General features: G+C 39.3%; 1 protein-coding gene across 6 annotated transcripts in view; it reads left to right on the top strand.

The window, feature by feature from the left end:
• Window positions 1-1,036: 1,036 nt before the first annotated feature.
• LOC134204861 (zinc finger C2HC domain-containing protein 1C-like) overlaps window positions 1,037-24,508 on the top strand; it is a 183,313-nt gene continuing 159,841 nt past the window's right edge. Inside the window, exons 1-3 of one of the 6 annotated variants that reach the window (XM_062679672.1) lie at window positions 1,037-1,133; window positions 1,528-1,657; window positions 13,471-13,851. In XM_062679672.1, coding sequence (XP_062535656.1) covers window positions 13,765-13,851 — 87 coding nt within the window. In that variant the 5' untranslated portion in view covers window positions 1,037-1,133; window positions 1,528-1,657; window positions 13,471-13,764. Of the gene's footprint in view, window positions 1,134-1,508; window positions 1,658-1,749; window positions 1,767-13,058; window positions 13,230-13,470; window positions 13,852-24,508 lie in introns of those variants that run through there. The other 5 variants (XM_062679674.1, XM_062679680.1, XM_062679673.1 and 2 more) reach the window with 5 other exon arrangements.

Here is a 24,508-nt window from a genome sequence, read left to right as displayed (position 1 = left end):
AAATATTGAATATGAAATTCCTTTGGAAAACTTATCAGATTTTGCCGGCGGAATTCAAAAGATTTTCCCGTAATGTTCAAAACAAAATTTAGACGATAACAATAATAAAATTGCCACTCCAATTCAAGCCGCCGCCGCCCGCTTCCATTCAAAATTAGACAAAATAAGGCCGCCGACAAATTTCGGACCGGACTTTTACTCTTGCTCTTACTCTTACTCTTACTCTTACTCATACTCTTACTCTTACTCTTACCCTTACTCTTACTCTTACTCTTACTCTTACTCTTACTCTTACTCTTACTCTTACTCTTACTCTTACTCTTACTCTTACTCTTACTCTTACTCTTACTCTTACTCTTACTCTTACTCTTACTCTTACTCTTACTCTTACAATTCACCTCAATTCAAATCAAATGTAATCACCGACAGTATCCATCCAGGTTTATTTTCAAATTGACAGATGGAACATGTTCCTTGATTGACTAATACAAAAAATATTGGTGTTAGATGTATTGTCAGACGACTTGTACAGACCAGCCCACTCTTTCAACAAATCAAATGGACCCCGCATCACAATTACTCCCAGACTCTAACAAGTTACTTGCAATTATTCTCAAATAATAGAATTTCTTTTTTTTGTTGAACATAAAATAAAACAACTTTCATACAGAGCCGGAAATTAAACCACTGTGTATGCAACACGATGCCACGCACAGTCATGCAACGCGTTTGAAAACCTCGCATAACATTTAACTGCATAGCACGCAACGCACGCAACGAATGAAACTAACGAAGCAAAGATAAACAAAAACAAACTGGGCCGGTCGGTGTTTGTCGCCTGTTGCCGGCCTCTTCAATGGTTTACTGCGCCACGCCGGTCGCTACCCACTGCGACAACGACGATGATCGGCCACCCAAATATGTATACGCCGGCTTCACCAGCAACTCCGTTCACTACAAGATCCAGCCAGCTGCCGACTCACTTCCCAATCTGACCGATCGGCTCAAGTTTGCAGTCTTCAGTTATTTGCAAACAGCGGTCGCGGCCAGACTTGTTTCTCTAACCGTCCCAGCACGTTGCTCGTTTCCGAAACGAAGTTTGTTGTACCGTACTCGTTTAGTGGCGATTAAAGGTTGCATGAAGAAGAAGAAATCGAAGGATGATATTAGAAAAATATTGCACGGGGAAGCATACGGAAATTTCTTTCAAACTCTTCTCAAAAATTCTAGAAGCAATTTAATTAAAAACGGAATGCAGTACGTGGTTGGACTTTTCTTATACTGTGTATCAAGTATGATAACATAAAAAATTTAAAATCGAAAATTGCGTTTATTATGCAGTAGAAGGAAAGTCCAACCCCGTACTGCTAACCGTTTTAATTAAATTGCTTCTAGAATTTTTGAAAAGAGTTTTAAAAAACTTCCCGTATGCTTCCCCGTGCAATATTTTTCAGATATCATCCTTCGACTTCTTCTTCTTCATGCAACCTTTAATCGTCAATTGTTTTCTTTCTTCCGAGAAAATAGTGTCATGCAAGGTGTCGTGAAGTGCTGATCAGTTACAAGTGCGGAAAAAGCAAACAAAATTGAGAGCACCAACAAAAATTGCAAAGTGCAGTGATTTCATAACGAAAAAGCGGTTGTTCATGCTTACAAGGTAGAGTTACTCAACCGCAGAACGACCACAAACAAAATTCAAATTTTTTGGTTTGTCAAAACTCCATTCAGGCGTGACAACGCGGCGACGACAATAACTGTGGTTTAATGTACCGTGAATTTTAATTAAATTAACGAAACTGAAAAAATGCATTGTACATCCAACGCGAAATTATTGATAAATTGCGAAAAACCGAATTTAATGTGAATGGGGATGACTACCACGCCAGCTGGAGGCATCGCTATGATTCAACGGGAGCGGCGACTACGATGACTGTCTGCGACAGGGCGAAGGCGAGGGTGTGACATTCCGTTACGCCTTTTCGTTCGCGCGGAATGCGAAGCGATGTGCCCTTCCCCGTTTACCGGTCAGCCATGTGTTTATTGTTTTTCGCGGAAGAGAACTCCACATGCGAGCAGTTCATTTAATTAATCAGTGATTCTGGCGCGGATTGCTGCTCGATCGACACATGGAAATGAACGAAATTAATTTTCGACCAAGTTTCGTGCTTAATCCCTGTGGGGGGTGGACCGGAGTTTGGAGTCAATTAAATGCGGATGGCAAGCGGTGTGCAAAGCTTCGAGCGTTAATGGACTCGCACCATGGCGGGGCGGGGAGATTTGTGAATGCACTCATTGTTTTTCCAAATGGGAGCTGAAAGCACCATTCACGTGTGTTTGATAACATAATCAAACCATTTGGCTGTGCATTTACTCCTATCGGGAGTCGATTAAATGGATCGGAAATGAAGGCAGTCAACATTCGTAATTTTAAATTAAATAAAAGGCTTGTTTGTTAACTGATAGGCAGATGGAATATTTTCAACTATTGTTTGAACATTGTTCCCTAAAAAGCATTTACGCGCAAATGACTTATTAAACACAAACGAGTGATTCTGATTTGAGTTACACATGTATTTGGATAAAAAGACATATTTTTTAGCAGTATTTTTTATTAAATAGCACGCATTTGACCATAACTGCTATGTTACATTTGAACTGTTTTTGATTAAGTTGAATAAGAACAGCTTGTAAATTAATTTTAATTCTTCTTGTGACGATAATTGAAAATGGTGAAGACTAAGGGGCGATATGGCAACAAAATTTGTTTCCAAAAGTTATTAACAATTCAAAATTTATTATGCATTTACAAAGCATAAAGACTTCTATAACTCTGTACTGACAGATAGTTTTTCCCAAAAATAAAGTGTGGTACAAAAACAAAATGTAATTTCATACGAATTTATATCTCATGCCTCTGATATATGATTGAGAGCATTAACCTGTGCGACAGAATTATAAGATCGCCAATTATAAGCCAAATATAAAATACTGGATTTTTAATAGGTTTTCAACATTGTTGTGGCTAGAATGGGAAATGATATGGTCGTTGTCTACTCTAAATGATAGATCCTATTTTTCAACAAAATAAGCTTTTCAACTAGTTGCTTCAGGTTCCTTTTTTTCATTTACCCGAAAGAGTTGTTGATTTCTCTTGCATTTATACAGGAATATCATCTAAAGTTTCATAAGAAGTTTCTCAAATTTTTAGTGGGTATTCTTCATTTTTTTTTAATCGTTTAATTTTAACGAGAAATTCCTCTGAACCCAAAATTCTTTGAAACTTTATAAATTTCACTGAAAAGTTTGATTCTTTCAACCTCAACTGGTTATTTTTCTGAAAAAAGTTCACAACATTGTTAACTGGAATTACCCAAAATATCATATAAAAATTGTTTGCATATTCCACGGAAAACCAAATCCTTGGTATTTTTCTTGGTATTGTTCGAAATTCTGTCGACAAACTGCTTTGAATTCCGTTGGAAGTTTATTAGAAATTAATCGTAATTGTATAGGAGAATTCCTCTAAGTTTCAAGAAAAAAAAATCCAAATTCCTGAGGTAATTTTTTCGAAATTAGTTTACACAGCTTCCAGAATTGTAATTAAGATCGTTTAAGTGTAGGGCGGGCGGATAAAATGAATCTCTCTTAAATGCATGATGCAAGTAAGCAAACAATACTATAATCAAAGTTTCAGCAACTTCAATCGCATATTTGCTGCAGGTGATATCATGAGGTAGAATATTCACGTGTGTTTCATGATGTGTTTATACGACCTTATCAATACTTCACATTGACATTCAATACAGTATGATGGCGTTCAAATTGCGCGTTTGAGATACGCTTTTAATTTCACGAAGTTTAAATAAAATGCAATTCAACTCCATTGCACTCTTTATATTTCGTTTACGGCTTCCGAGCCTCTTGAAAGGAAGCTTCCGAGCCTCTTGAAAGGAGGCTCCCAAAGCCTCTTGAAAGGAGGCTCCCAAAGCCTCTTGAAAGGAGGCTTCCAAAGCCTCTTGAAAGGAGGCTTCCAAAGCCTCTTGGAAGGAGGCTTCCAAAGCCTCTTGGAAGGAGGCTTACGAGCCTCTTGGAAGGAAGCTTCCAAAGCCTCTTGAAATGAGGCTTCCAAAGCCTCTTGAAAGGAGGCTTCCAAAGCCTCTTGAAAGGAGGCTTCCAAAGCCTCTTGAAAGGAGGCTTCCAAAGCCTCTTGAAAGGAGGCTTCCAAAGCCTCTTGAAAGGAGGCTTCCAAAGCCTCTTGAAAGGAGGCTTCCAAAGCCTCTTGAAAGGAGGCTTCCAAAGCCTCTTGAAAGGAGGCTTCCAAAGCCTCTTGAAAGGAGGCTTCCAAAGCCTCTTGAAAGGAGGCTTCCAAAGCCTCTTGAAAGGAGGCTTCCAAAGCCTCTTGAAAGGAGGCTTCCAAAGCCTCTTGAAAGGAGGCTTCCAAAGCCTCTTGAAAGGAGGCTTCCAAAGCCTCTTGAAAGGAGGCTTCCAAAGCCTCTTGAAAGGAGGCTTCCAAAGCCTCTTGAAAGGAGGCTTCCAAAGCCTCTTGAAAGGAGGCTTCCAAAGCCTCTTGAAAGGAGGCTCCCAAAGCCTCTTGAAAGGAGGCTCCCAAAGCCTCTTGAAAGGAGGCTTCCAAAGCCTCTTGAAAGGAGGCTTCCAAAGCCTCTTGAAAGGAGGCTTCCAAAGCCTCTTGAAAGGAGGCTTCCAAAGCCTCTTGAAAGGAGGCTTCCAAAGCCTCTTGAAAGGAGGCTTCCAAAGCAAATGACTTATTAAACACAAACGAGTGATTCTGATTTGAGTTACACATGTATTTGGATAAAAGACATATTTTTAGCAGTATTTTTTATTAAATAGCACGCATTTGACCATAACTGCTATGTTACATTTGAACTGTTTTTGATTAAGTTGAATAAGAAAGCTGTTCTTATTCAACTTAATCAAAACAGTTCAAATGTAACATAGCAGTTATGGTCAAATTAATTTTAATTCTTCTTGTGACGATAATTGAAAATGGTGAAGACTATAGGGCGATATGGCAACAAAATTTGTTTCCAAAAGTTATTAACAATTCAAAATTCATTATGCATTTAAAAAGCATAAAGACTTCTATAACTCTGTACTAACATATAGGGGAACTGTTCCGTTTTCAATCTCACTGAACATATATTCATCTCATCGCGAAACAAAGAAATACGGCACCAATTTCGTCGCTTCTTTTTGCTAACATGCGTGCTCACTGCTGAAAAAAATCACAAAAATAATAAACAAATCAAATACCTTCTCATTGCTTTGTTTTTCGTAGGACCAATATCGGAGCTATGAGATGAAGTCCAGGAGCAGTAACCCTAGTTTTTCCCAAAAATAAAGTGTGGTACAAAAACAAAATGTAATTTCATACGAATTTATATCTCATGCCTCTGATATATGATTGAGAGCATTAACCTGTGCGACAGAATTATAAGATCGCCAATTAAGTGTTACAGCTAAATATGAAATACTGAATTGTTAATAGCTTTTCTACATAGTTGTGGCTAGAGTGGGAAATTATATGGTCGTTTTTACTCTAAATGATAGATCATATTTTTCAACAAAACAAGCCTTTCAACTAGTTGCTTCAGGTTTCTTTTTTTTAATTTACCCTAAAGTTGTTGATTTCTCCTGCATTCATACAGGAATATCTTCTAACGTTTCACAAGAAGTTTCTCAAATTTTTAGTGGGTATTCTTCAATTTTTTTTAATCGTTTAATTTTAACGAGAAATTCCTCTGAACCCAAAATTCTTTGAAACTTTAAAAATTTCACTGAAAAGTTTGATTCTTTCGACCACAACTGGTTATTTTTTCTGAAAAAAGTTCACAACATTGTTAACTGGAATTACACAAAATATCATATAAAAATTGTTTGCATATTCCACGGAAAACCAAATCCTTGGTATTTCTCTTGTTATTGCTCGAAATTCTGTCGACAAACTGCTTTGAATTCCGTTGGAAATTTATTAGAAATTAATCGTAATTGTATAGGAGAATTCCTCTAAGTTTCTCGAAAAAAAAATCCAAATTCCTGAGGTAATTTTTTCGAAATTAGTTTACACAGCTTCCAGAATTGTAAATGAGAACGCTTAAGTATAGGGCGGGCGAAAAAATTAAATCTCTCTTAAGGGCATGATGCAAGTAAGCAAACAATACTTTAATCAAAATTTCAGCAAGATGAATCGCATATTTGCTGCAGGTGATATCATAAGGTAGAATATTCACGTGTGTTTCATGATGTGTTTATACGACCTTATCAATACTTCACATTGACATTCAGTACAGTATGATGGCTTTAAAATTACGCGTATGAGGTACGCTTTTGATTTCACAAAGTTTAAACAAAATGCAATTCAACTCTACTGCACTCTTTATATTTCGTTTAAGGCTTCCGAGCCTCATGAAAGAAGACTTCCGAGCCTCTTGAAATGAGGCTCCCAAAGCCTCTTGAAAGGAGGCTTCCAAAGCCTCTTGAAAGGAGGCTTCCAAAGCCTCTTGAAAGGAGGCTTCCAAAGCCTCTTGAAAGGAGGCTTCCAAAGCCTCTTGAAAGGAGGCTTCCAAAGCCTCTTGAAAGGAGGCTTCCGAGCCTCTTGAAAGGAGGCTTCCAAAGCCTCTTGAAAGGAGGCTTCCAAAGCCTCTTGAAAGGAGGCTTCCAAAGCCTCTTGAAAGGAGGCTTCCAAAGCCTCTTGAAAGGAGGCTTCCAAAGCCTCTTGAAAGGAGGCTTCCAAAGCCTCTTGAAAGGAGGCTTCCAAAGTCTCTTGAAAGGAGGTTTCAAAGCCTCTTGAAAGGAGGCCTCTTGAATGGAGGCCTCTTGAATGGAGGCTTCCAAAGCCTATTGAAAGGATGCTTCCAAAGCCTCTTGAAAGGAGGCTTCCAAAGTCTCTTGAAAGGAGATTTCAAAGCCTCCTGCTAGGAGGCTACCAAAGCCTCTTGAAGGGCTCCCAAAGCCTCTTGAAAGGAGGCTCCTCTTGAAAGCACGCTTCCAAGCCTCTTGAAAGGAGGCTTCCAAAGCCCCTTGAAAGGAGGCTTCCAAAGCCTCTTGAAAGGAGGCTTCAAATGCCTCTTGAAAAGAGGCTTCCAAAGCCTCTTGAAAGGAAGCTTCCAAAGCCTCTTGAAGGAGGCTTCCAAAGCCTCTTGACAGAAGGCTTCCAAAGCCTCTTGAAAGGAGGCTTCCAAAGCCTCTTGAAAGGAGGCTTCCAAGCCTCTTGAAAGGAGGCTTCCAAAGCCTCTTGAAAGGAGGCTTCCAAAGCCTCTTGAAAGGAGGCTTCCAAAGCCTCTTGAAAGGAGGCTTCCAAAGCCTCTTGAAAGGAGGCTTCCAAAGCCTCTTGAAAGGAGGCTTCCAAAGCCTCTTGAAAGGAGGCTTCCAAAGCCTCTTGAAAGGAGGCTTCCAAAGCCTCTTGAAAGGAGGCTTCCAAAGCCTCTTGAAGGAGGCTTCCAAAGCCTCTTGAAAGGAGGCTTCCAAAGCCTCTTGAAATGAGGCTTCCGAGCCTCTTCAAAGGAGGCTTCCGAGCCTCTTGAAAGGAGGCTTCCGAGCCTCTTGAAAGGAGGCTTCCGAGCCTCTTGAAAGGAGGCTTCCAAAGCCTCTTGAAAGGAGGCTTCCAAAGCCTCTTGAAAGGAGGCTTCCAAAGCCTCTTGAAAGGAGGCTTCCAAAGCCTCTTGAAAGTAGGCCCAAAGCCTCTTGAAAGGAGGCTTCCAAAGCCTCTTGAAAGGAGGCTTCCAAAGCCTCTTGAAAGGAGGCTCAAAGCCTCTTGAAAGGAGGCTTCCAAAGCCTCTTGAAAGGAGGCTTCCAAAGCCTCTTGAAAGGAGGCTTCCGAGCCTCTTGAAAGGAGGCTTCCAAAGCCTCTTGAAAGGAGGCTTCCAAAGCCTCTTGAAAGGAGGCTTCCAAAGCCTCTTGAAAGGAGGCTTCCAAAGCCTCTTGAAAGGAGGCTTCCAAAGCCTCTTGAAAGGAGGCTTCCAAAGCCTCTTGAAAGGAGGCTCCCAAAGCCTCTTGAAAGGAGGCTCCCAAAGCCTCTTGAAAGGAGGCTTCCAAAGCCTCTTGAAAGGAGGCTTCCAAAGCCTCTTGAAAGGAGGCTTCCAAAGCCTCTTGAAAGGAGGCTTCCAAAGCCTCTTGAAAGGAGGCTTCCAAAGCCTCTTGAAGTAGGCTTCCAAAGCCTCTTGAAAGGAGGCTTCCAAAGCCGCTTGAAAGGAGGCTTCCAAAGCCTCTTGAAAGGAGGCTTCCAAAGCCTCTTGAAAGGAGGCTGAAGCCTCTTGAAAGGAGGCTTCCAAAGCCTCTTGAAAGGAGGCTTCCAAAGCCTCTTGAAAGGAGGCTTCCAAAGCCTCTTGAAAGGAGGCTTCCAAAGCCTCTTGAAAGGAGGCTTCCAAAGCCTCTTGAAAGGAGGCTTCCAAAGCCTCTTGAAAGGAGGCTTCCAAAGCCTCTTGAAAGGAGGCTTCCAAAGCCTCTTGAAAGGAGGCTTCCAAAGCCTCTTGAAAGGAGGCTTCCAAAGCCTCTTGAAAGGAGGCTTGCAAGGCCTCTTGAAAGGAGGCTTGAGCCTCTTGAAAGGAGGCTTCCTGGCCTCTTGAAAGGAGGCTTCCTGAGCCTCTTGAAAGGAGGCTCTGAGCCTCTTGAAGGAGGCTTCCGAGGCCTCTTGAAAGGAGGCTTCCAGGCCTCTTGAAAGGAGGCTCTGAGCCTCTTGAAGGAGGCTTCCAGGCCTCTTGAAAGGAGGCTTCTGAGCCTCTTGAAGGAGGCTTCGAGCCTCTTGAAGGAGGCTTCCGGGCCTCTTGAAAGGAGGCTTCCAGGCCTCTTGAAAGGAGGCTTCTGAGCCTTTTTGAAAGGAGGCTTCTGAGCCTCTTGAAAGGAGGCTTCCTGAGCCTCTTGAAAGGAGGCTTCTGAGCCTCTTGAAAGGAGGCTTCCAGGCCTCTTGAAAGGAGGCTTCCGAGCCTCTTGAAAGGAGGCTTCCGAGCCTCTTGAAAGGAGGCCTGAGCCTCTTGGAGGAGGCTTCCGGGCCTCTTGAAGGAGGCTTTGAGCCTCTTGAAAGGAGGCTTCCTGAGCCTCTTGAAAGGAGGCTTCTGAGCCTCTTGAAAGGAGGCTCTGAGCCTCTTGAAAGGAGGCTTCTGAGCCTCTTGAAAGGAGGCTTCCTGAGCCTCTTGAAAGGAGGCTTCTGAGCCTCTTGAAAGGAGGCTTCCAGGCCTCTTGAAAGGAGGCTTCTGAGCCTCTTGAAAGGAGGCTTCCAGCCTCTTGAAAGGAGGCTTCCGAGCCTCTTGAAGGGAGGCTTCCAGGCCTCTTGAAAGGAGGCTTCTGAGCCTCTTGAAAGGAGGCTTCCTGAGCCTCTTGAAAGGAGGCTTCCTGAGCCTCTTGAAAGGAGGCTTCCTGAGCCTCTTGAAAGGAGGCTTCTGAGCCTCTTGAAAGGAGGCTCTGAGCCTCTTGAAAGGAGGCTTCCTGAGCCTCTTGAAAGGAGGCTTCCAGGCCTCTTGAAAGGAGGCTGGAGCCTCTTGAAAGGAGGCTTCTGAGCCTCTTGAAAGGAGGCTTCCAGGCCTCTTGAAAGGAGGCTTCCGAGCCTCTTGAAAGGAGGCTCTGAGCCTCTTGAAAGGAGGCTTCTGAGCCTCTTGAAAGGAGGCTTCCAGGCCTCTTGAAAGGAGGCTTGAGCCTCTTGAAAGGAGGCTTCCGAGCCTCTTGAAAGGAGGCTTCCAGGCCTCTTGAAAGGAGGCTTCTGAGCCTCTTGAAAGGAGGCTTCCTGAGCCTCTTGAAAGGAGGCTTGAGCCTCTTGAAAGGAGGCTTCCGAGCCTCTTGAAAGGAGGCTTCCAGGCCTCTTGAAAGGAGGCTTCCGGGCCTCTTGAAGAGGAGGCTTCTGAGTCTCTTGAAAGTAGGCTTCCAACCATCTTGAAAGGAGGCTTCCGAGCCTCTTGAAAGGTGGCTTCCAACCATCTTGAAAGGAGGCTTCTGAGCCTTTTGAAAGGAGGCTTCCGAGACTCTTGAAAGGAGGCTTCCGAGCCTCCTTTCAAATGCTTTGTTTTTGATGGTATGAACATTGGAGCCATGAAATGAACTCCAGGAGCAGTTCCCCTATATATGTCATTGAACCAGAATACTCATTCAATCAGGCAAGGGCATTGGAATACGGTTCTATTTTCTCATCCGCCATTCCAGGTCGGGTTGGTTTTAGCTTTGGTTTTAAAAATACCCATCCTAGTCCTTTCATCAGTTGACTTCATTAAATTCGAATGATTTGTCTCCAGTGCTCATAAGATTTTCTATCTAAGTTTCTCCATCCAAAGGAAGACATTCCGGAATACCTAATGCGTTGATTGGCATACCGCTCATGGAGGCCGGTTGATGCCCAAGACATTACTGGCAATGACGTATCGATGCGAGCTCTGCTATGACATGTTAAATAGCTTCTGGCTGCTGTACCAGTAATTCGACATCACTAGTTTCATTCGGATCTTCGTGGCATATCTTCGTTCTCAATTTTATTTTCTTCAGTAGCTCGTCTCGTGTTCAGTCATGTTCGAATTACTGAGAAAAAACATTAGAAGAATATTAGTAGTGTTGCTATGGTAGTTGTTAGAAGTTGCAAGTAGAAAAAAAGTGCAAGTACTTGTGCTGAGTAGAGCCGAGCGGTAATCATCAGAATCTCTGCCTTCCCCATCGGAGTAGGCAATAGGATATATTTGAATTCCACCTTAATCTTAAAGTTTATTACAGAGCATCTGCCTTTTCAATCAGTACCCATGTTCAAGGATCTCCGCCTTCCCTTTCGGAGTCCGAAATATGATTCGCATATTTCATTTAGAAGGTTATTATTATTATTTATCTTTATTAATGAGATTTTCGGCCCTTGGCCGGCTCATCTCGATTTAGAAGGTTTTATTGCCTTTATTTTCTATGATCACCGCCTTCCTCGTCGGAAACTGAATTTAAGGATTTCCGCCTTCTCAATCGGGATCCATATGTTTTAGAATATTTGTCTCTATCTGAATAATAACTTCCCTTATCAGTTCTTTCCGTTAAATCGGAGTCCTTAGATTGTTTATTATTTCAAGGGTTTCTATGTTCATTTGCTTATGATAACATAATTATACAGTCGACTCTCCACATCTCGATGTTCTATATCTCGATATCTCTCCCTATGTCGATGGTTTTCTCAGTCCCTTCAATCTACATACATTTGGGCTTTCTACATCTCGATAACCTCCCTATCTCGATGCCTCTCTATCTCGATATTGTTCAGGATTCACTCTCCATATCTCGATATGGTCAGTTTTTTAGGCTACTAGACCAACTTTGGACAATAACAAACACATCAACAACAGGAAACGACATTTGTTTTGTTGTCGTTTTTCATAGCAACGAGCTTTTTGGATCTAGTACCCATTTCAATTTTCCTTCCATTCCTCGATCTCTCCCTATCTCGATGGTCCCTTCAATATCGAGATGTGGAGAGGCGACTGTACTGATTATTTAATTTATTTTCTTGTTTTGGCAAATTAATTTGAATTTATTTATACATATCATTATTCTATCAAGCTACATTTATATGTACCAATTGGCCGTGTAAATTAATTTATTTCGAATACCTAAAACAGTATGGAAATTTTGTTGAAGTTTTGATTATAGGAATTGTGAAACTTTTAAATTTCTCATCAACATATATAATTGGAGTCTCGTTAGGCGAAAATGTTTGAGTAGTCACAATGTTGTTGGGCGGTTGGTTGTTACAACTTACATTTCGTTAAATTCCACTGCGCAGTATAAACCTCAAAACTAATCCCTTATAGGTACCCGAAACAACGTTTGAAGGTCACCACTTAGCTGCTGTCAGTGAATTTAATCTTCATACCACCAATCATCTCCAAATCTGGACAATCTTCCCTTTTTCGTCCCCGCGAGCTCAGCCTATTGATGGTGTCATTACTACCATTTCAGCCGCAGTTTGTTGCTCCTCACCACAGATCGATTCAACTAGGTCATCGCACGATCCATTTTTCTATCTCGTATTCGACTGGTTGGTGGTGGAACAGGACCCGCCAACAGCCAGAGCAAACGGTCGGCGCTGGTGCATTCCCACGCGTCTAATGTCACTTTGTTTCCGCGCCACATGGAGAACGAACGTTTCGACAAAAGTCGCCCCCATCCGACCGAAACAAACTAGTACCGACTACGTATCCGCGATTGGAAGTTGATACATTATTGCTTTAGTTCCTATTGCGAGGAACGTGGGCAAAAATCACAGATTAATCCACTTGGTAATGATGCTGAACTTAGGTGATAGATTTTTCGGCTTGATTTGCCATGGACCGAATGCACATTTCTACGATTCTTACTCCGTGACTCACCAAAATCAGCAAAGTAGCATAATTGTTCAATTGATCAAAAGCTTCACCATAATCTTTATAATGTTTTAATAAAATCGTTGTTTAATCATGAATTGCATTCGGAATACAGCCATGAAAAAATCTACTGCAATCTTATTGGTTTTCATTTCTACAAAAAAATCAAAGGAAACATCTTTAGATCTTATTGGCTCGATTACATACTGATCGCCAATTCAAAATAATTCCAAGATTGAATACTGATCGCCATTTCCGAAAAATAATGCCAAGTCCGAATAATTCCCAAAAAATAGATCAAATCAAAGGTCAAATTTAGAATTTGAAGCAAATCAAGACAATTGAAAAATTTGTACAATAATTCACACGCAAACATATTTTGTCCATAAAAAAATTTACTTTAACGTGGGTAAAAATTAATCGCATTTTAAATTCTGATATTTCATAAAACTTCTTTTTTCCTCCGAAACATTTATATTCAACAAAAGAAAAATCTGCAATAATCGGAAAAGCTAAGCTTTTTACCACAATGTCGATAAACAAGAAAGGTAAAATTGACAATTTGCAACAGCTATGAACCCGAAAATGGCCGGTTTCATACCTACGCCATGATCGCCTTCGCCCAACGTCGTCGTCGTCATTCAAAATGACTCACTGAAGACCGTTCAGTTGCAAAAAAAAAAACTTCACATCAGTGGCGTACCGAGGTTCCACAAACGCACATTTACCGGTCTGTTTGCAACCCGATAGAGTTAAGTGAAATACATATAACGAAGATTCATTGCTGAGCGGTTATTTTTACGATCAACTCAAGGAAGTCGCCGTTGAATCACTTTAAAGGAAGAAGTTTACTTAAACCAGGAGTATCGCTAGCGAATATCATCCGGCAACTACGCGGTGAAGATCGTATTTCGTTATAGGGGAAACGACTACTTTGACGGGTTTCGTTCAATTATGGTCAGGGGTGGAGTTTCTATGACCATTTGTGCTTTAATTTGGTTGAATCAATAAATCATATGACCAAATCTAAAAAGATTTCAAACCAAAACCCCTGCCAATAAAAGAACAAAACCTGCCATTGCCGTCATTTCCCCTATTATATTCCAATAATTGATCTCGAAAACACGTGCGTGTGTAGGCAAATAATCAATCGCAGTAAGTTCCGGATCACAAATCGTCAATCAGTGTCAGTGCCAAATCCGATCGACAACTCACGTGTAAAAGAAACAGCGAGAAGTGCGCCATCAGTCGAAAAGTGGTGCGTGCGGTGGAGAGAGCGAGTGCAGTGCCAGGCAGTGGTGAATCAGCCAGTAGTCAGTGTTTGCGGTGCGGTACCAGAAGAGCCATCATCAAGGTGGAAAAGATCGGGTGACAGAGAGCAACTTTTTTTTTGTAGCTGGCTGCAACAAGTAAGCGTGCCCCCGGACCTAATATGGCGACACAAGGCCCGACAACGACGGTGACGGCGATGGCCGGAGCCACCCCCGCCGGTATGACATCAAGGCTTGCACAGATGCAGGTAAGTGGTCTACACAAGACGACGACGAGTGTGCTTTGTGCGTGAGTCGTCGCGCGCATTTCCCTGTATGTAAATATTATGGGCTGGAATTGCCAGCCGCTCGCAGAATGCGATATTTTTTAGCTACTTTAAAAGAGGTGTCACTGCATCGGCTTTTGTAAGGTCGATAGAGGTAATTTATGACCTCAAGTATTTTTTTCGAATTATTCAATAATGGTTGCAGAATGAATGACATCATTTATTTAGCAATCCAAACGCAATCCGAATAGGTTTGATAGCCTTCAGTATTAGAATTTGATTTATTCCAGTCGCTTTGGCTTGTACGGCAATGTTTGTCTGAACGACCAAAAAGACTTGGATAATCACATTAATCATACTGCTGTCAATATCTGACCAACTAATCAAATATTTCACTAAAAGCCAGTTATATCCAATCGAATGGTATATTTCCATAGTCAATGTCAAGTAGTCTAGCAAATTACCTTCGCTTTTAGTTAATTGAACAAATAACATTTTCTTGGTCTTTTGCAAGATTATTGCATTTATGGCAATTACCTTTTTACAAGACTCTATGCTTATAGTGCTCAAGAAGCACTCTCCACAGAGAGTTTCCGATGCCAGCCAAATGCATAAATTTGTATATTATGTGGCAAGTACAATGATATTCCTCCCCCTCTGATATGTTGTCTTGGTGCGATGGGTGGGTTCGCGCCATTAACACTGAGAAGGCACCTAAAGACGTATCATGTCTTGGTGATATCACATGTTGATTATTTTTGTTTGGTCCCGTGTCACATATCTGGCATTGACGCACTGGTTTAACGCATGTGCGTGTGATCCAATGGACATCCTGTCTTGGAGCTCTGAATAATGGTGGTGCAGTCAGGCAGGGTCCTTTTTCATTATAGATAATGATGTGAGATCTCTTCTTTTCGCAATTCTTTGCTGATCCGTTCCTTGTGACGATGAGATAAGTTGAATTGAAAAATATCATATATTATAAAAATGGTATATGAACAATCTTATGACGGCTTCATTCTCGTAAATGTTTACTAATAAATAGGGAATGGGCGTGATGGAGTTTTGCTTCCCCACCGAAAAGTGAATTCTATAGCTGACTAATGACTAATCATTAGTACATCAAAGATAATAACAGTTAGTTTGGAAACGATTAAGCTACTTGTTATAACATAATAATAGTCTTAGACTACACTCTGAAAAATATTATCGTAAGGTTTACGTGAAAACTTACATGGATTTTTTTCACAGCACTTTTCACGTAAATGCTACGGGATGATAATAAATGACAAAACATGTCAAACTTCAACCCATTCCATGGTATGACTAGGTAAATTTTACGTGAAAATCCCCTTTGATTGATTATATTTTCACATAAAGGATAATGGATTTTTGTGTAGATATCATTATGTAATGTATTATGTTTTATCATACGATATTAGGATATTAAGAAGTAAAGAAAGTTTACAAGTTTTTGTTTAAAAGAAAATAAGAACATATTTATTGAAAGAATGTTTTACAATCGATTGACTAGGGACGAATGGTTGATGCTATTTTGCCTGTTCTTGCATTGAGTGGCACAAACTGAGCTACTACCTATTGTATTGATGCGGATCGATCAAGTCTGAGAATGACTAGTGCGGAGAGACTTGACATGGCTGTTTTTGATGCGGATTTGGCGGATATGAGCAAAGATGCCAGATTTGAAGACATGTCTTCAATTTGAAGACATTTGAATCTAAGCATATGCGGTATTTCGAAAAATTTCGTTTCAGGTGGTTCGAAACGAAATTCCGCGGAATTTCGCGGAATTTGAGCATGGCGAAATCTGATTTCTTCATTTCGTTTCGTTTCGTAAAATTACAAAAATTTCGCAAGAAAAACCCAGCTTTTCACGAAATTTAACGGAATTCCGCGGAATTTCGAAACAAATTTAAACTTAAACCATACTTCATATTAGCAAAAATTTTGGCTGCGCCGCTGAACTAAATCATAAAACTATTTTCAAAACTTTATGTTATACATTTTTTCTATTAACGCTTATTTATTCTTCTTCAATGGTTCTACATTCCAACTGGAACTTTTGTCTTGTTCGAAAATTGCCGAACAACGGCATAACAGATGCTCCGAGTATTCTTTTCTATATCACAGAAGCGACATAGATCATTTTGAAGTTTACCTATAAGTTTCAAAAGATATCGACCCGTATAAGTGCTTACACACTTAAATCATTTCACAGATTTCGGTGAATTTTGCTTCAATTCACCGAAATCTCAACAGCAGATTTGTTTGGTAATTATTTCACCGATTTTCTGCGGTATTTTCCTTTGTTCAACTGTCAAAACCACCAAAAAATCTGTAAAATTTTTACCGAACAGTTCTGCTGTTGAGATTTCGGTGAAATATCACAGAAATCTGCAATTTATTTAAAGTGTGTAGGTCTTTTTTAGATAATTCTAAGATGTTGCGAGTTATGGAAACATTTGGAGTGATAAAGCGTTTTGATTGCCTGGCATTAGTTGCGTTCCTGAAATTGGTTTCTATTTTCATAGATTCCCATATCTTCATACGAAGAGAAGAAGTTGGTAAGCTGCAAAAAGGTTCCGGCCCTGTAAACCGACTTGATGATCCGAGTCTCGCCAGCATATCGGCTTTTTCGTTACCATCTATTCCACAGTGTCCTGGAAGACCATTTTTGGAGGGACTGAATGCATTCCCAAACTTGTTTTGAAGTTCATGTTGCCGACTTTAATGCATTCAAAGCTGCTTGGCTGTCGGACATTATGCATATATTTGAGTGTCTGTAGTTCCTACGCAAACATATTACAGAACACTCTAGAATTGCGTGAACGTCCGCTTGGAATACGGATGGCTAACTGCCCATGGGAATCGATATGTCTATCCCAGGGCCAGTAACTCCTGCTCCCACTTAGTTGTTCAATTTTGAACCGTCAGTATAAAACGTAATTGATCCTGAACGAAGTGTTGGTCCTCCGGTTGAATGTTTTGCGCCCAGGATCAATTACAGTCTATTGAAATTGTACTTTTTCTTCATCCAGTTTTCATTGTTTATTACTAGGGAGTTTAAACTGAAGTTTTTTTTAGAATGCTAAGATGACCCTTAAGGTCACCTCCTAAGAGGTTTTCGGATCTTCTGATCCTCAAGGCAATCTTTTGAGCTTCTTATTGTACAATTTGATGCAGAGGAAGCATGTACAGTAAAGCATTTAGTGCACTCGATGGTGTACTGCTCATTGCACCTGTAATTGAGATAGTCGCTAATCGTTGAAGTTTTTCGAGTTTCATCTGAGCATTCTTCTCTTTCGTCTTTGACCACCAGTCCAACGAACCATAGGTAATTCTTGGTTTTACTATAGCTGAATATATCCAACGGATAATTTTCGGCTTAAGTCCCCATTGCCTACCAAAAACTCGTTTTCTGATCCATAGAGCATTTGTCGCTTTATTAATGACGTGTTCTAAATGCATGTTCCAGTTAAGTTTGGTATCAAGAACTACGCCAAGAAATTTGACTGTATTCGAAAGTTCCAATCGTGTACCTTTCAATATCATGTTGTTCAGTGAGAATTTCCTCCTACGCGGAAGGGCACAATTCATATACTTATTAATATAAAACAGAACTGATTGATCAGATTCGGAAGAACACGCTCCATGTATTGCTTTGAAAGCGGCACAAATGCTGAAGTATTGCCTTATTGTCAATTGTATATAAACGGGAACGAGGTGATTTACCACAGACTACTTCTTCTCTTATTATAACTCTATTTATCGCAAAACAGTTATTTGATTTTGAAAAGTAAAATCGAAAATCCGTACATAATATAAAACCAATTTAATAAAAATTCCGCGGAAAAAAAATAAAATTTCGTTTCGTTTCGAAAAATTTCGAATTAAATGGACCCTGATTTCGTATCGTTTCGAAGACTCGAAAGTAAATCTATATTTCGTTTCGTTTCGTTCCGAATCAACAAAGACATTTTAAATTTCGTTTCGTTTCGTTTCGTTTCGTTAGGAAAAGTGTGTTATCGCATACCCTTATTTATACCCTTATTTATATCCTCAATAAATCCCTTTTAATTTCCACAAGAAAATTGTCTCAATTAATTTTCAATTAAAATTCTTACGAATGTCAATAAGAAATTGAAATTATGCTGGTGTTAAATGTGTATTTCTCATAATTTTCAAGGTAAATTTCTACGGAAAAATCTACCTAAAAGAAATTCAAAGGAAACTTACTACACACTTTTGTTAAATTTTTCCTTGAATTCCTTTGATTATTCTTCTAGAAATATTTTTGGACATTATTCCAGTATTTACTACGCGAATTCCTCTATGAATTTCTTCAAAAAATCGTCCTGGCATTCTTTCTGTAATCCCTCCAGGAAATTGTCCGAAAGTTTCAGGGATTTTTCCAAAAATCCTCCAGGACTTCATTTGGAAGAAGTTCCAGAAGTTTCTCCAGAACTCCTTCAGTAGTTCCTTCACGAATTCCTCCAGTAGTTCTTCCAGGATTTTTTCCGAAAGTTTTCCCGGGATTGCGGCGGAAGCTCCACAAGGGATCCCTCCGGAAGTTCTTCCTCTGGAAGATCTTTTAAGAAAGTTGCCGAATGACTCTCCAAGAATGCCTCCGTAAGTATACTATGAAATTTATCTGGTATTTCCTCCAGGATCGCTTTCGGAAATTTCTGCAGCAATACATCAGGAAGCTCCTCCAAGAATTCATCCAGAACTACCTCCAAGAATTTCTCCAAAAGTTTCTTCAGGAATTCCACCGGAAATTGCTTCAGTAATTCCTCAGAAATATCTTTCAAAAATCCATCAGGTATTCCTCCAGAAAAAAACATCCGGAATTCATCCTGGAGTTCCTCCAAGAATTCCTCCGGAACTTCCTTCTGAACTTTTTCCGGAAGTTTCTCGTCATAAAAAAATTAAATAATTTTAAAGAATATTCTCTTGAATTCTAACAATTTGTATGTTAAAAAAATAAATATTATTCCACATCAGTAAAACAAGGAGATTATTGAATTTACAAACCTATTGGATTTTGAAATTTCTCGCTAATAATCGTTATTTTAATATTGAAGACATTTGAAGACATTTTCTTCCTGTAATGGCCGCTGGTCGTGAGAATTGACATATACCTGCCGTGTTCTACCCTGCCCTTTGGTTCAGAAAGGGTAAGGGCGCGTTCTGCCAACTTGGTCGAGGCAGATTTCAAGTGTGAACAAGTTACTACATGGACGTTCTAAAGTGCCTGAATGAAATGTGTAGCTTGTGAGGAGCCCTTGAAGATGTGATGTTGGATCAGTATCTTGATATTAATCAGAATTTATAATGTAAATTATTATAATTTTTTTAATAACACTACTTTATTCCGTTACGTTCTTAGTATACTTGAGTTTTAACTAAAAACACAATGTCAGTTTTGATCACAAATACAATGTCGGTAGTAATTACAAACTTATACTTATCAGTATTTTTACTTGATTCGCGATCCTAATTAAAAACTCCGATATAATAATATTCATAGTTTATCGCGTGTATTCAGAATGTTTTGTTTAAAATTACAAGACCTAATAATGATCCATAATTTACATCCGCTGAACCATTCTGAACGGCCGTATTGAGAATATCACCTATAACATCTTCTCTGCTTAAATAACAGACGCGAGACGCCTGATGCTGGATTATCTGATTTTCCTCAATCTCTGGTGCTTGGCTTCCCGGTGGAACTTATATTGAGTATCCTTCGGAAAGAATCTGTGCCCGGGATGGGGGAGTCAATTAAGGCAACATTCGTTTGAACAGTGACTTGTCTTTGTGGGCGGGGACTCGAGCTCGAGTGTCGATTTCGGAAGTCTGGCGGCGCTCTCGCGCGGACCAGCACTGTCAACAGCAGAGACCCTCGCGTGCGTGCTGATGGTGTTGGTTTGCGTGGGAGAGCTGTTGGATTCGTCGGGTCGTCGTTTGGGTCTTTGTTTGCAGCAGCGTATGGGTAGTTTTGAGACTTTGGTCTTGAAATGATATTCTCAAGCATTTGTCTTACATTATTTCTCCCTCCCCTCGGATAGGTTATCTTGCCGCGATGGGTGGGCTTACGCCATTAGCACTGATATGGCAACCAAAGACATATCCTGTCGTGGTGATATCACATGTTGACTATTTTTTGTTTAATGCCGCGTCACATATAATCTGGCATTGATGCACTGATTTTACGCATGTGCATGTGATTCAACGGACATCGTATCTTGGAGCCTTGAATGGTGGTGCAGACAGGTAGAGGTCCTTTTCATCAGTGATAATGATCTCTGCTATGCGGCAATACTTTTCGGAGGCGTTCCCTGATGATGATGAGTCGTAGCCACGCTTAAACATAGCTAGGTAGGAATTCACCAGTAGAAAATATCATCAAGACATTCTGCATTTTTTCACGTTTGCTTAACTCTTAAGCGGTGCTTACTTATACGCTTGAACTAGGATACTCGCCTGAGAGGAGGTGACCTTTAGCAATAGAGACAATGAACTGACATCAAAACGTAACATAATCTACAATGAGTATAGAATTGAAATGAATAACGTAGGAAACATAAGATAACTAAGACAGACAGAGTAATAATGACACAGTGCGAAACATTCGACATAATTATGACTAGATTAACAGTAGATCCATAGACATAAAGATCTATTATAAGCCTTCCTAAGCCTATCAAAAATTCGAAGCTCAAGAAATGTCTGTAAAATTATTACCTGTTGAATTTTATTCGGAGGCGATTTCGAAGCTTTTGAAGACCAACAGGCCCATAGCAACAGTATTCGGTGTTGTTAAGTTGAGAATTTTTGATGATTGCTGGGCGCACGGTTCTGAAGTGTGGCCTGGTAAATAGACTAAATAGATTCCAAACTAAATTTTAAACGAGTTCTATTTATCAAAATATAGTGCGTTATTATTGTTTCAAAATGCACTTCTATTCGAGTTTTCTCTCTTTGTCATCATATCTACAATAAGACTGACTCTCGCGATAGATTTTAAGCTTATTATTTTTGAGCTTCATTTGTTTGATGGAAACTGCAAATTTAGAAAAAAAAAGACTGACTAGTTTTTGTTTGCGTTAACATTGTAGTAGGGATAGTAATGATAATTGCTGATCTCGATGAAATTGTGAAAAAAGTGGTTGTTGATATGAAAATGGTGATGTTGTGTGGTTATGCAAGTGTTAGTGAAAAGGTTATACACAAGTTGGTATTGGTGGTGTAGACATAGTGACAGAAGAAGCTAGGTAAAAGATAGAGTTGATTTGGGATGGGAACATGTTCGCAGTGAGTATGAAGAATGAAAATCAATATTGAGTTGAGGTGCTAGAAGTGGGAATTATTTTATAATTATACTAGAAATAATGTAAAATATTCGGTACATGTCCAATGAAAGCTAGTAGAAGTGTCGGTTCTTATATGATATATATAAGCGCTCGAAGATCGATTCATTGTGTGTGTGTTCATGACTGTAAATAAGATATTGGTGATGACAGGGACAATAGTAATTATGATAGTATGGTGGTGAAAACGATAATAAGTGATACTACCGAGATTATTTTGTAGAAAACTATTTAAAACAGGCCTTAACAGTGACTCGCCTTAAATAGAGGCTCGCCTTAAATAGAGGCTCGTAGAAGCAAATTTAATCACCGGATCAACAGGGAATAGACCTAGTGTTAAGTTGGAGTGATGAGTGATAGTTATAATGGTGAAAACAGTGATCATGTTATTGAAGGGGACTATTTAATAAAACTATTTGGATCAGGCCTAAAACAGTGACCATTTGAGCAACGTGGCTTAGGAACGTCTGTTATTGATCTAAAATAGAGGCTCATAGAAGCAAATTTAATTACCGTGGGGAATAACAGGGATGGACCCGGAGTAGAGTTTGAGTCGAGAGACTGCCAACGGGTTACATAAAAAAAAAAAAAAAAAAAGAATACATTTGAAGACATTTGCTTCCTGTAATGGCCGCTGGTCGTGAGAATTGACATATACCTGCCGAGTTCTCGACTGCTGCTGTTGGGGTTTCAGTTGCTATCCACTCTCGCCTTCCGCTATTCCGGCTTTTTGTGCATGGTCTCTTAATTAGAAAGGCAAACGTTCCTATTATAAACAACAGCTAAATTAATTTAAGTTCAACAATAGGTTGATTGTTTTCTTTCGCTTTAAAATCTTTCACAAATAACGAGTTGAAGAATCAGTTCAGCCATGTTAAATTTTTACTGTAAATTTTCACACATGAAAATCACGTACAGGCCGGACTCGATTATCCGGAGGCTCGATTATCCGGAGTTATATTTCTAACCATCTTACAAAAATAGAAATATTATCTTTTTGTATCCGTAACGTATCCAATATGTGCAAGACATGATAGTGACTTTCTCGATTTCCTAAGGGAGCATCCATAAATTACGTAACGCTCAGAGGGGGAGGGGGTTTCTCGAAATGTGACAATCCATACAAAAATTTGCAATGATTCATACAAAAAGTGTGACATAGGGGGGGGGAGTGAAAATGGCCAATTTTTGCGTTACGTAATTAATGGAACTTCCCTAAGAGACTGTCACAAATTACGTAATGCTTAAGAAGAAATAAGGAAGTCAGACAAAGTATTTCGATCCGTAAAAAATAAATATTCTATAAGCAACGAGAGGGAGGGTGGGGTAACAAAATAATCTAATTCAACGTTACGGATTTTGTGAAAGAACCCTAAGGGAACGGAAATCAAGAACATTCCAAGACAAAATTTTCAAAACGACTTAGGGGCCGTCCAGAAACCACGTGGTCATATATGGGGGGAGGGGGGAGGTTTGGAAAATGACCACGATAAGCCACATGGGGGGAGTGGGGGTGTTGCTCTCGAACCACGTGGTCTTTTTTTTATACGAAAAGCTTCTGGTGAATAACAATAGCGGTGTAAAAATACAAATCATTAAAAGCAAAGCGCATCTTAGGACCGATGCCCACGTAGCGTCTTTTCAACTCAGCGTTGAAAAGACGTAGGTGTGCCTCGAAAATAACCGGTAACGCAGCGTCGGTCGCAACGTCGATGCGTATCTGCGTTATTTGACCATCTTAGCCTTAGCCCATTTCCTTAAAAAAATAAACGAAAAAACAGGTTGCGATTCAGTCTCAATTTCCACAAAAAAAATTGGAAAGGAAAAATGGGAAAATATAAAGAAAAAATCCGCCGCGCCACGCCCGCAGATGGTTTTTGGCATCACGCCGCTGGCACTTTTGCATTAGCGGACTGCAGCTACAATTTTGTAAAAAGTTTATGTTTTTACAATAATCCAAGAAAAAACTTCAAAAGAAATTCTTGTGCATATTCAGGAAACATCCAGTAAATAAATTGCCTGCAAAAACTTTTACTTTACTTCATGCAATCCTGATAAAGTGCTGGCATTCCGAATGATTTTTGAACAATACTCTGTGAAAAATTTTGCTTGGAAATTTTGCTACAAGTTGTTAATGAAAAAAAAACAAATCAACTCCAGCGTAAATTCCGAAAAAAATTTCAACAATAATAAATTAGCACTTTTGAAAGCAAAAACTGCAATTGTTAAATAAGAATTTTCCATAAAGAAATCAAAATGTTCCACGAAAAAATACAAAATTTTCATGAATAAATCAATATTAGCAATAAACAATTACAAAATTTTTCATAAAATAAATATTTTTTTCTACACATAATCTCTATATAATAAAAATGAGTTGAGATTTCCTTCTTGACGATTTAACTCGCGAACCGGTTGACCGATTCGCAAGATTTTCCCCTAATCGATTCGTTTTGGGATCCGCAATGTTTGTATATACAAAAAGTTAATGAATTTAACGGGGAAATGTAAAAAGTCATTAAAATACAATTTTTGGTCAGCTGTTGAGGAAAAGAAAACAAACGCACAGAAATTGATCTAGAGTATGGTGCTGCACATAGTTCATTGTGACATTTGCAACACCTGGGCAATGCTGGGTTTCTTTCACATCAATAAAGAGCAATAAAAAATAAGAAAATAAGAAAGAAAAGCAACCAAATTGATAAAATTTTCTATGAACTTCAAACGCTTTTAAAGAAGGGTTAATCTATGAAAAATGCTTGATTTTATTGCTTCTTTATATTCCTTGATAGAAAATTTCCTTTTTTTCAATTGATTTTTTCATGGAAAGGTTTTAATTTTTGGTTAAAAAAATATTTATTTTGTTGAAAATTTTGTAATATTTTTTTCTAATATTGATTTATTTATGGAATGTTTGTATTTTTTCCGTGGAACATTTTGATTTCTTTATGGAAAATTCTTCTTTTATGTTTGTAATTTTTGGTTTTAAAAGTGTTAATTTATTTTTGTTTTGTGAAAAATTCTTAATTGTTTATGGAAATTTTGCATTATTTGTAGAAAATTTGATATTTTTTTATTGCTAATTCCATGATTTCTTTATTGGAAATTTCCTAATTGTTATGGAAATTTTTCAAATTTTTTTAGGCTGAATTTTCATTTCAGTCGATATCGTATCTTAGAACATCGACTCACGGAAGGTCTTGAAAGTAATAAATGAAATCGTATTGGCTCAATGGACCTGCTTG

Source organism: Armigeres subalbatus, unplaced genomic scaffold (assembly GCF_024139115.2).
Source record: "Armigeres subalbatus isolate Guangzhou_Male unplaced genomic scaffold, GZ_Asu_2 Contig937, whole genome shotgun sequence".
Classification (NCBI taxonomy): domain Eukaryota; kingdom Metazoa; phylum Arthropoda; class Insecta; order Diptera; family Culicidae; genus Armigeres; species Armigeres subalbatus.
Note: the sequence above shows the minus strand (reverse complement) of the source record. Positions and strands in the feature narration are given on the sequence as shown.